This window comes from Diplotaxodon limnothrissa, linkage group LG20, assembly GCF_057381915.1.
Source record: "Diplotaxodon limnothrissa isolate DT_005_m linkage group LG20, D_limnothrissa_male_GT1.1, whole genome shotgun sequence".
Taxonomy (NCBI): Eukaryota; Metazoa; Chordata; class Actinopteri; order Cichliformes; family Cichlidae; genus Diplotaxodon; species Diplotaxodon limnothrissa.
The window spans coordinates 10,596,726-10,609,679 of NC_140615.1; the positions used below are offsets into that span (position 1 = coordinate 10,596,726).

At 40.2% G+C, this 12,954-nt stretch overlaps 1 protein-coding gene across 1 annotated transcript; it reads left to right on the plus strand.

The window, feature by feature from the left end:
- Positions 1–2,137: 2,137 nt before the first annotated feature.
- On the plus strand, positions 2,138–12,705 carry LOC146610592 (L-rhamnose-binding lectin SML-like). The gene is made up of 9 exons (XM_085344538.1): positions 2,138–2,168; positions 2,532–2,564; positions 2,642–2,704; positions 11,533–11,668; positions 11,772–11,881; positions 11,964–12,008; positions 12,106–12,238; positions 12,439–12,542; positions 12,683–12,705. Exons 1-9 carry the CDS (start codon positions 2,138–2,140, stop codon positions 12,703–12,705), a joined length of 678 nt encoding a protein of 225 aa, XP_085200664.1.
- The last annotated feature ends 249 nt before the right edge of the window (positions 12,706–12,954 follow it).

Sequence of the window (12,954 nt, forward strand, 5' to 3'; positions counted from 1 at the left end):
GATGAAGGCACAGAGAATACCAGCATGGCCAGCAAGGATGAGGCAGAACCAGCTAGCTCCAAACAGAAGGAGCAGTCAAAAGAAATCGAGGACCTTATTGTTAAACGAGGGGCTCCCCCTGTTGCATGGACATGGTTTGGTTATGAAAAGTCTGACACGCCCCAGAAAACTGTACTATCCAAATTATGCCACAAACTGGTCCCCACCACCACTCAAACAGGACAAACCTCTTTAACCACCAACACAAGAATCACATGAAAGAGTTTCAAGAGAAAATAAGAGCTGTTAGGTGCTCACAATAATCCTTAGACTCAAACGTTAGAACAGGCTTTTCCTCGCAGCACGCCGTGTAATAAATACTCAGAAAGAAAATGGCAGCCATTTAAACTCATGTCTAAAAATGTATAAAAAATTTGAGCATTTTTATTTCCTTGAAATCAGGTTGCCCTCATGTAAATGTGTTTATTTACATTCATTCAAGTGGCTACCAAGTGTTTTCTTCAAACAGGACACCTGACAAACAAAAAATGTCATATTTAACAATATGTTCACATTTAATAATATCCAGAGTACCTTTTAGTTAGAATCACTGCCTTGTGGTAGTTTTGCCTCAGCCAAATGGTTAAGGTGTGGTTTACATCCATGTCTGTCCACTTATGATACAGTATACACATGTAGTCAGTTATAGCCAAACACCTTTGATTACTGAACTGCATTCACTTCATTAATGAAGTGAATGTAATTCACATTTGTGTGAACATTTGTCTGAGATTAACTCTTTGGGGTCTTTACCTTACAATATAACATATTTGAGTCAAAATTTGTTGACTGTTTAAGTGGTGCCACATGAATAAAACTGAACAGATCTAAAGAAGATGTTCCTGAACTTTGGGTTTATTCGAACAGGACGGATGGATAACCACAGGACTTTTCCCCATATGCTAACTAAACAACAAAATAAATTAAGACAGATTACTGTCCTAAACTTAAAGATAAAAGTGAATTTACTGGACTTGTTTTGTCAGTGAGGAGCAAAGTACAATTAGAAGTGCTTGTTCTGATGAAAAGTTAAACTGTAAACAGCAGCGTAGTAAATAAGGATCTGTGTCCACGAATCCTCAGCAGTGACAACACTTAAACATCATAGTTCAAAATCCTTAATGTACGCTTCCTGGTACAGTTTCGCTGCAGTAATTCAAGATGTGCGGTAATTCTGGGTCTTTAAGAAGGCGGAGACAGGAATACAGTAACAGGTGTTACTGCAGGAAGTTCACTAAAACAATAAACTGTAACCACTCAAAGAGCTATCTGAAGTTATTGTGACTACTTAATGTCAAAGATGCTTCATAAGCAAATGCTGTTTCAAGTTGCAAACAAAAACAGGCAAATTTGTCCTGACATATCCATCTGAGCCTGTGTGAGAAAATCAGAAAGTGTTCAAAGGCATAAATTAAAATGTTTAAATAGGAGTACTGGGACTAAAAACATGCTGTATATTTTGTTTGATTTAAAATCCACTTTAGTAGTGTAGAGAGGTAAAATGTGTCAGACAAATTATGGACCTAATTACAAAGCGCTTTTCTACTCTGAGCACTCAAATTGCTTTTTACAACCCTCATTCGCCTATTTACACATTTTATCCTATGCTTTTAAACACCTGAAGTTCTGACTCATTTACCTTTTACAAATTTACACAGCCACCTCTTAAAAACCTAAACTCTCGTGTAAACATAGTAAAGTGTGTCACCAAGCCATAAGCCTGAAATCTAACCACACCTGAAGGGAAATGGATACTCCTTCCAGGAATCAGCTGTAATAAATATGTTCGGAACAGATTCATTTTCAAGAATAATGAATGAGCCCATTGTTGGGCTTGAAAACAAAAACCACTTTGATTATGTGAAGTTCTTACCATCATCATCATTACAGCCCAAAGACATTGTCCATTGCCTTTGTTGCACTTGAACAACAATGCGAGTTGGTCTCATGTTCACATTTTTTCACCAGGAAGTAAGAGCCAGTAGTTGTGCAAGATCGAGATCTTGTTCAATTCTTGAGCCAGCAGGATAAATACCAGCGTAACCGTCCCAGCCACTATCAGTTCTGCAAGCCTCTCGAGACTGGAGCTTCTACAGCCATGCTCTCCTTCAGACTCTGCACCACACTGCGTGAGTATACAAATGATTCACTGCCAGTGTGACAATTATGTGGGTTCATATTCAAATTAGGATGCATTGGAGGTAAATTTTTTTATTTTATGATTTCAGTCATTACAGAATAAACTACAGTGTTTGCTACCTATGGAGTAAAGAATGAGGGAAGAATTGATTGATTTGAAACTGTTGTTACCAATTTACAAACTTTACTTAATAAAATCTGCAGAAACTAATATTGTTGTTAATATGTTCTATGTATTATAAAAAAATAATAAATAATGTATGCTTCTCTGCAATAATAGAGAAATTTTTCAAACTTTAAAAAGTGCAATTTTTTCTTTTATAATAAAAATAGACACTGATGTTTGTTTTCAGTGCTTGCAACAGCTTGTTTGCTCACATCATCAGGTAAATATCTGATAGTGCAGCATTTATTCTCTATATACTTAATCTATATACTTAATCTTTCATATTTATTGCTTTAGTTGTTTCCACGGAGAAAGCAGTGACCTGTGATGATGGATTCAATGTCCAGCACTTAAGCTGTGGTATGTGTAAAATATCCAAGACTGTGTGTCAGCATCCACAACAAACAGCACATCTTGATTTTTTTAAAGCATAAATATTTTTCATCAACCAGCATTGTAGTTTTGTACATTAAACATCAGCTTAAATAACCCTGAAAATGTTAATGTTATAACATGATAAAGATGTCAGGTTAAAAATACTGCCTTAGTATGTTGAAATCTCCCAATTCTTTGAATCTTTGGGCTGAAGGAAGGACAATACTCGGTGTATAAATGCTCAATCAACAATCATTTATTTCCATACAATTCAACAATAAGAGCATTACAACGTCCGGACGGGAGAGATGCTACCAGAGGGTCAGGCACATGTCTCAAAATGGTGACGGGTTGCTCAGCTTTTTATAGTCTCTAGTGGCCCCCAGCTAGTCGTAAAAGCCAAAACATCACATTTTTTCTCTGTTACAGCGCCTAAGTTATGACCTCGGCAGTTGTTTCTCTGCTTTCTGTAAGGTGGGGGTGTGGAATGTGGTCTATCTATCTCCCCTGTCTTTAGACACAGAGTCTCCTGCTTACAACCTTCTCTTCATGATTCAACAATTAAGCATGTCAAGAAAACAGTGTAACACATTCCCAGCAGATCAAGGATACAGAGTGATGCACATTTATCTAATGAACTAATATGTGAATATGTTCTGTTAACTCAAAAGTATAATGAGAACTAAACTACATACAGCTCACACACTCTATATTAAAGGGTATAATGTGATCTACAGCAGTATTCTAATTCAACTACTTTGATTACATATATAAGGTAACATATAATAACAGAATAATCTAATAATTCCCCCTTTTGATCTCTGAAAGAGATCACTTACAACATGCACTCCAGGGTCGCAAGGTCCAAGTTTTCTTGATCCTGAGGCCCTCTGTCCCCCTTTAACGGGTGGACCATATGTGGGATGACCTCTGTGTTCACGCAGTTCAGATGCAAGCAAAGTTAGATTTACAACCATAACAGCAGTTACAGATGACACTCCCATCACTCCCCAATTCTCCCACAGCTTTATTTTGGTGCTCCAGTTTTCCTCTCCCATTTTAATGCCCCCTTATACCTTTCAAATGTACTTAGACTAGAACCTCTGTCTAAGGAGCTTTTAACCTTTATTTTTATTGCTGCAGCTACCAGTGTCTTCCAGTTGGGTGATTCTCAGCTTCTTTCTTCGACCTCCGGGGTTAGACCACCCTTTAGTCATTGCACAGTTCTGGGGATTATTCTGCCCCGATTTCAAACAAAGATCTGTGTATTTTGGGGTCACCGGCGTGTCCCCCTTTTTGCCAAGAGCCTCTTGAACCTCGTTGGTCTGGTGTTCCCGGTTTTCGCCAACCCCTTCATGGTTATTGCTGTGTTTGTGGGATCCATCTTCTCCAGGAGCCCAAACGTCATGACACTTGACCCCAGTTGCTGTCTCGGCAGTCCCTACATCTGTCCCTGCTGTGAAGGGTCCTCACATCTCCGGGTCCCCGTCTGGTGTCTGTTCCTTTCTCTGCAAGAGACAGAAAACCAAAACACCTCTCTCCCTAGCCTTGATAATCTAATATTGTTATCCATTGTTCTTCTAATGATTCAAATTTGGTTTAAAATATTATGTTCAGGACTTATTCTAATCATAATCTATGTGTGTGTAAAAGAAATCAAAAATTAGTGAACCCTTTCTAAGTCTAACACATTATAAGCTTAAGTTTTACCATAGCTAATTTATTAAACACAAAAATAAACTCATAGAAATTTTCATATCACCATTGTTTGATGTTCAAACTCAACTCCCCCTTTTTGACACACTCCCATGTGTCAATTCATTGGAGCTAGACAATTAAAAGAGAAGGTTAGTGACATCATATCTCAGAAAGTATCAGAAATTCTTCTCTCGAGTACCGTTGCTCCAGCCTTGTCATCCCTGAGGATCTTCGATCCCGAAAATGTCCCTTCTCCTCATGTAATAAAGTCTGTCATCCTTCCATGCCCTGGTAACTGGTCCATCCAGAGCTGTAACATTTTGAAATGTACATACAACAAGCCAAACCACACCTTGGTCACACCAACCCTTTTCTGCCCCGAAGATGTCCAACACCATCTTGGTCTGGACCAGGGTTGTAATAGTTTTGCAATTTTCATCAGTTTTAATCAGTTTTTACCAATTGTTTGCTAGTTTAGTTTAGTTTTTATTTTCTGAAAATCCTTAGTTTCAATTTAGTTTTGTTTGTGTTTTGCAAAAATTAAGTGTAACAAAATCCCAGTTCCATCATATCAGTCATGCTCTTCTGGTTATCCTTGGGTGTTGAGACTAATAACTATTAACTCTTGCCGCACCGTGTGGTCCTAATTTTGGTTCAAGTGAATTGATAATCTTTTGAAGGCGATTGTTTCACACCTTTATTTAGATGTCCCAGTCCTGTTGTCTCGGGATACATCACGCTGCCTTATCTGGGGTTAGCTGTTTTCTGGGGATGCGGGTTGAGTGGGTGAGCTCTTCAAGGAGGGGGAGTGTGCTCCCCCTGATGAGGTCTTCTAGGTAAGCTAGGTTAACCTTCTTGTGTGGGCTTTTCAAGTGCACTTTAAGGTTAGTGGGACTTTTAGTTTTATAAATGTCCCTCATGACCCCCTGATGACCCAGTATTTCATTTTTGCACACTGTAGTACACATTTTAGTTTTTGCTTGTAGCTCGCATACTCTACTTGCCACTCCTCTAATTCCTGATGTTTCTTAGAGAGGGCAACAGTACCTTTAAAATTATATCACACGTGTGGGGGTGTGGCCTTGCCAATTGCTTTGCCCACCTTTTCAAAATGGCTGGCGTGCCCACAAGCACATTTCATGGAAAAAGAAAGGTAAGCTTGATATTTACATTTGAAATGTTTTGTTAAACTCAGATTTTTATTTTATTCTTTTTACAAGTACCCCTCCTCGGTGGCGAGAAACTGTTGGTGTGGTCAAGTGGGTGCTCTGGAAACAAACGCTCAGGACAGAACAGTTATCAGTCATGTACTTCCTACAAATTTTGCATATGTTTTATTCCATATTGATCCTCTGAGTGTAATGGTACATTTTAATTTGAATTTATCCAAACTAAACACAATATTTTCTTTATTTACTTTGCTCTTGTTCTTTTTCAGTACCACATCCTATCAAATGTCCCTGTCGATTATATTCTACATTTAATAACTTACTATTTCAAGTGAGAACCTAAATCACGTGGACCAATGTTTATTATTGCATATCTCTATTCTGAATGTGGCCAGTCATTCATAGGTATTGTTCAATTTTGGCGATTTTCCTCTATAAAATTTAATTGACTTTTTACAGTGGCCTGCTATGGTTAATAATAACATATTCCAGTCATGAGTGGTATCAAAAGTCTTCTCCACTGTAGCATTTGGCATTCCCAATAATATAACATGATACCTTAATCAAAACACAGCTAATATAGCACAGTTTTCTTAATGCAAACATCGGTAACTCAAAATCAGCAACCACAGTGTTAAGTCTGCAGTTCATACTTATGTGAAGCTAGAGTCTCCTCCTCCAGTCTCTCTTATCCTCCTGCTCCTGAAAAAACAAAACAAAACAAAGCGAAGCATCCACCCTTCTCTTGTCGGCTGGGTGAATTGTTTATTGGCATTTACTAATCCTAAAGTTGGTGCAGTCATTGTCTCAGTATCAAGTCAGTCAAAGCTTCCAGTCCGTCCATCACAGTCCATTCACATGCATACCTCCATACACATTCATACCAGATGTTGCTGATAATGGAGTCTCCCGCGCAACCTATTCGAGCCTCCATCACCAGCAAGATGACGTCATCATTTTAAAGGAAAACAATTCCTTGTTGTTTTTTGGGCCGGATTGACTCGGTGCAATCCTTTTAGACTCAGAACTTCTCAGTGTTCCCTATAAGTGAATTTCTCCCAAGCCAATTACAATCATGGAGAAGCACATTTTGCAACTGTTTTTGTAAGAATATTTCATAGCGCTTTAAATTTCAATCTTTCAGGCCTGGTTTAAAGAGCTGATTGTTAAATCATAAACTCACAAAATATCAACATATCCCCACCGGTGGATCACACCTCTCAGATGTTTTTTCTCCAGTGCACTGTAACAAAAACGAAAACAGACGTAACCAACAAAACACTAATAACAATAACATAAACTAGGGCCCGTTGCAGACATGTCCAAGCATAAAACTATCCCTCTCTCGCTTACGAGAAAGAACACAAGCCAAAGCTCACTGATAAAATCAAGCTAGCGCTAAACAAAACCAAACAATCAACCAGAAATTCACAGGAACATTTTGCTTCCTGCCGGGACAATATTGTGTGGGAATGAGAACCTCAGGTGCCGTAACACCTTTTGTTCCTCCTTGAATTAAATCTCAATCACAGAAAATGCCGTACTCCGACCTAAAACTTACACTATTAATTCATCATTTTCACTCTGTGCCACTGTTCCTCATCAGGGCTGTGTGAAGCACAGCAAAGAATTCAGTCAAGGCCTTGAGCCATAAACAGACATCACGCACAGACATTGTTTTCATAACCAAACTTTTTTAGACCTTATTCCTAAAATCTACATAAATGCCCTCTGGGTGACATATAACACATTCTAAGTATTTAATGGTAATCAATGGCTCCTCATAAAAATTATGCATTGGGATGTTTGTGTGCAGGATTTTGCATATCAGCATAAGCAAAGCATTCTTCATTGCATCAGCGTGTATGTGTGTGTGCGTGTGGATCACTCTTCATTGCACAAGCGTGTGCATGTGTATGTGTGTGCATCACTTCTCAGTGAATCAGCATTCCAATGTGTGTGTGTGTATTTGTGTGTGTGTGTGTGTGTGTGTGTGTGTGTGTGTGTGTGTGTGTGTTCATCACTTTCCTGTTCTGGTGTTCTGGGTAAACCACGGCCTGAAGCATGCCCTGGGGTCCTGCCCCCCCTCCTTTTCAGTTTGTTTGCGACCATTGCTGCTGCTGCTGCTGCTCAAAATTCAGTCCGTCCTGGTTCTGACCCCAATTGGGGCAGTCCTTTCTCCAGTGTCGATGTTCACCGCAGGTGAAACCTGCATCTTCTTCTGTGTTTTTGTCCATTCTGAGGTGCCTTCTGTCCTCAGTTACTCCTCTTGTCTCAGTCACGCCCTTTTTCGCCACCCGATCATCCGTGTTGGTCCATCACTGTCCTGCACAGTGTGAATGCAAAGTTATCAAGGTCAGCATTCTTTCGCTCGGCCTTACTTTTCATTCGGGCTTGGCGGGCGTCTCGTCACAGCTCTGTCAGCTGACGCAGTCTGGGAATTTTCCCCCGTGTAGTGAAACGGGCCTTAGGTTTAGTGCTCTCCGTCTCGGCTGCATGAGATCACATTCCTGCAGGTCTGTTGACATTCTCAGGTCGTTGTTGTGGGTCCAGCTGTTGCAGCATTTGGTCAGTGTCACGTATGGGGGAGAGCAGGAGTCCAGTCAGCCTCGGCTTTCAGGGCCGGCAAAGCAGCCTGTAATTAAATATGTATAGAAAAAACAAAAACAAAACAAAACAAAAACAAACAAAAAACAAAAACAAACGAACAGGAAAATGATGTTGTGTTGGCTGTGTTATTCAGAGGGGAGACAGTGGGGCCAGGCCCTGTGTCAGCCTTCTCTCCCCCTTTTTTTGTTTTTTGTCTCCCGATATAATCAACTCCTAACCCACCAAGTTGACAGGACAACACCGGTATATGTTAAAATTCTTAAGATCATGTTAAAAAGCCCAAAAAAGGAACTTTCTTTCATTCAGTAATCACTTTTATTAATCAATCAACAGAAAACATGTCACAATTTGAATCTTTTAACCACTAAATTTGTTGTGTCTTGCCTGGTTGGTTAGACCAGTGTTCCTTTTTTTTTTTTTTTTAGTTAAATTGTTGTCCTGCAACCCAGAGGGTTTCTTTGTCAGTAATGTATAGACTTCATCATTTAAGTATGTTAATTTTTCTTTAACCTTGCTGGAAAATCTTCACGTGTTCATGAGTGTAAGCTGTTTCTTCATTGCGTGTATGTGCATTTGTATAAAAGCAGGTTAATTTTATCTTTTCTCAAACTAGGCGTTACCTTAAAAGGAGCCTTTCTCTCAGATTTCTCTGCTTGTGTGTGTTTTTGTTTCACCTTTTTGTTGTGATGCTCCGGACGCCTTCCCAACCTCCACAAGTCCGTTGGCCCCAATTTTATGTGTTAAAACTTCTCTTAATTTCTCCTCTAATTCTCTCCTCGCTGCTGTCTTTTTCACAGCTGCTGATTCGTGCTGGGTGTGGTTCCCATTACCTATAATTTTGCTTCGGCCGCTGTGCTTGTGGGGGCAGTTGGTCCAGGTCCGCAGCTTCCTGTATTAACACACTAAGAGATTTATTTAATTTCATTTTCATCACTGTTAAACAGATAAGCAGGCAACCCGCCTACCTTGACAGCGTAAACTGTACGCCAGTCTCCCAACACATTCCTCTCTCTACTCCTCCATAATTCTCCACTGCACACCTCTTACTATCTCTCCTTTTTATATTTATTATACCACAGAGTAATACACCCAATTATGCCCGTCTATCTCTATGTGGCTCCAAATTCCCTCTTTATTCTAATTTCACACTCGTCAGGGGACAGGCACACAACAATTTCAACCACTGAAACGAGGAATTCAACCTTTTTATATTTCTTTACTAATCTAGACTCAACGTTTGGTCGCAAAATGTGTCTTGTTCTAGTCCGGAATAAATGTGAACCCGTGATTACACGGCCGTTCCAGTGTTATTTCCGTAGCTATGCGGGGGCCCTCACCTCCCCAAGTCACCACCTCGGCACCCGGACGACGCCGGTCCTGGCCACGCGTCCACGGACAGGAGGGTCGCCACTCCTAGGGCAAAGTTCCACAGGTACACTAGGCATCAACCTTTGATCCTAAAATGTGTATTTGCTCTAATGTCCTCCTAATCAAACACATCAACCGTCACTGTCACTGTGTTCACGCTTCACACTCCACACAAAAAACACTCAGAGCGCGCCTCACTCACACTCTCACTCAACACTTTTCCTCAGCGGGAATTTTACACAGAAACCTCTGAGCTCAACTATTAGATCTTCTTAAAGCACACTGCACCATTGACCAAAATACCCCTTTCTCTGCGATTATGACCGCCACCACGGGGCAAAGTCGCATCATAAAAGTGATGCTTGCATCCCCGAAGTTATACCTGACATCATAAACCAGGTGTTGCTATGTACTTAAATTTTACTTTGTATTATGACCGCAGCCCTTTATACTCGACTGACGCCACAAACCACCGTCAAAACCTCTATCCAATGTACTAAAACTAGCACCAACCACTACTGCACTTCACGGCCGCACCACCGGAACACGCCGTATCATAAACCAAACCTACGGACGTGTTTCGCTCTCGCGTTGCCAGCGTTCAACTGCACCGTGAAGCCAGCATCTGCTTTTCCTTAAATCAACTTCTATTTCATAGCCGGCAAAAGCCAGGACGTCACTGACACCATAAACAAAATAAACAAACCTCGACTTCAATGTACTGGACTAATGGCCGCGTCTTCAGAAGAAATTCTAACGTATTATTGCTACAGAAGCCAGTATTAGACAAAATTAAATGTGGAAGGTAAAGTGGCTGCAACTAGCTCAACGTAGTATCTTATTAGTTTCTCGGTAGAAGCAGTTTACTGCAACTAGCTCAACGTAGTGTCTTATTAGTTTCTCGGTAGAAGCAGTTTATTTAACACACTGGAATTCAGCCTCAACTTATGTTGTTAGTATCTTGCGCCAAAAACCAGACACCGACAAATTTACTGTGAAAATACATGTGACTCAGTGAACAGATTAATTTGGAAAGCCCAATATGCACATTTGGTATTTATAATACAACAGGCTGTGCTTACCTTTTTATTTTTGGACCGGTCCTCTGTTCACCTCGCCTCACGATCTCACCAAAGGTCAAATCTGCACCTCCTCAGCACACCAAAGATCCGGGTCACACGGCACCAAGTTGTTGAATTTTCCCAATTCTTTGAATCTTTGGGCTGAAGGAAGGACAATACTCGGTGTATAAATGCTCAATCAACAATCATTTATTTCCATACAATTCAACAATAAGAGCATTACAACGTCCGGACGGGAGAGATGCTACCAGAGGGTCAGGCACATGTCTCAAAATGGTGACGGGTTGCTCAGCTTTTTATAGTCTCTAGTGGCCCCCAGCTAGTCGTAAAAGCCAAAACATCACATTTTTTCTCTGTTACAGCGCCTAAGTTATGACCTCGGCAGTTGTTTCTCTGCTTTCTGTAAGGTGGGGGTGTGGAATGTGGTCTATCTATCTCCCCTGTCTTTAGACACAGAGTCTCCTGCTTACAACCTTCTCTTCATGATTCAACAATTAAGCATGTCAAGAAAACAGTGTAACACATTCCCAGCAGATCAAGGATACAGAGTGATGCACATTTATCTAATGAACTAATATGTGAATATGTTCTGTTAACTCAAAAGTATAATGAGAACTAAACTACATACAGCTCACACACTCTATTTTAAAGGGTATAATGTGATCTACAGCAGTATTCTAATTCAACTACTTTGATTACATATATAAGGTAACATATAATAACAGAATAATCTAATAGTAACATTTTTTCCAGAAATGTGTTGAAAGCTCATAAAGCTGTGAAAAGTGCTTTACAGTTTTGGCTGAGCATATAATCTTGGCTTAAGGACAAAGTATACAGTATAGTTGTACTCGGGTGCAAAAAGACATTTCTTGGTGTTTAACAGATAATGGAGCGATCATAGTGCAGGCTGCACTGTACGGACGTAAAGACCGTGAGACCTGCAGTGAGGGCAGGCCTCAGAATCAGCTTCAAAATACACAGTGCTCTCAAATCGGCACCGTGGATATCCTTAAGAGAAGGTATTATATTTTAGTGCTCAACTGCCAGTGAGTCTTCAGGTATTTTTCTATATATTTTATGTTATATACACTACGTACATAACACTCACTGTTATTCCTAAAGGTGTGATGGCAAGAAGGTGTGCGAGATAAACACAAATGTCGTTCGTACCTCGGATCCCTGCGTCGGCATCTTCAAATACCTGGAGACCAACTACACCTGCTTCCCAGCAAGTCAGTCACATGTCTGCATGAGTCTGCTAACCAGTCTGTGTGATGTGATTGATGTTTATTTTTGTTGGGTTTTTTCTAACAGTTCAAACAGTGACCTGTGAGGGTTCTTTGGCACATTTGTACTGTGGTAAGATTATGTTTTTTTGTATTTGTGTTGGAACAATGTGACGAACCTAAAATGAGCTACTTTTCATTCCGTGCCTCTTTCCTCTTCTTTGGCATAGATGTTGGGCAGGTAATATTGGTCTACGGAGCTTACTACGGACGCCTTGACAAGACCACCTGCTCTTTCAGGCGGCCTGACTCTCAGATTCAAAATGTGTACTGCTCAAACCCCACTCCCAAAGTCGCTGAGAGGTCAGTGAGTGAAGCATAAACAAGTTCCCTTGTTCACTTCGGAAGGAAATAAGGCAAAGAATGAACCACGATGGTGGAGGTTTTATATACGAGGATTAAAAAAAAGAAAATAATTCTAGATGTTGCCCATATTTAGTAATGTATTCCATGGGATCAGTGACTCAATGGCCCTTTTCAGTCATGCCATTCTACGTTTACAGGTGTAACGGGAAAAATAGCTGTACTATCAGCGCCAGCAACTCAGTGTTTGGAGACACCTGCTTTGGCACATACAAGTACCTGGAGGTGTCTTACGTTTGTGATTGTAAGTACCTGTTTAGCTCTGTCAGTGCAAACAGCCAATCTAGCCATAAAGAGTTTTTGTGTCGGGGTGTGGAGAAATGCAAGATACACACTGAATATGGCAACAATCTTACCATACCTTTGTTTTCCACTCTTTTGCAGATCCTGTCACCATCACTCCATAAACGTCTCTGATATTAGTGTCATGTCACAAGCATTTACTTTACTTTCACAAATATAAGATTAAAATTTCTGTCTCATTCAAATTTTGAATAGGACACTTTGTTATTCTTGTGGTTTCTCACTGGGAAATATATAATATTTGTCAACTCTGTACAATCTGCATAACACAATAAACATAGCAAATTTGCATACTATAAAAGCTTTGAGTCTTGTTTTATGTTGTGCTGCTGCACAGGAAATGATGCGGTTTA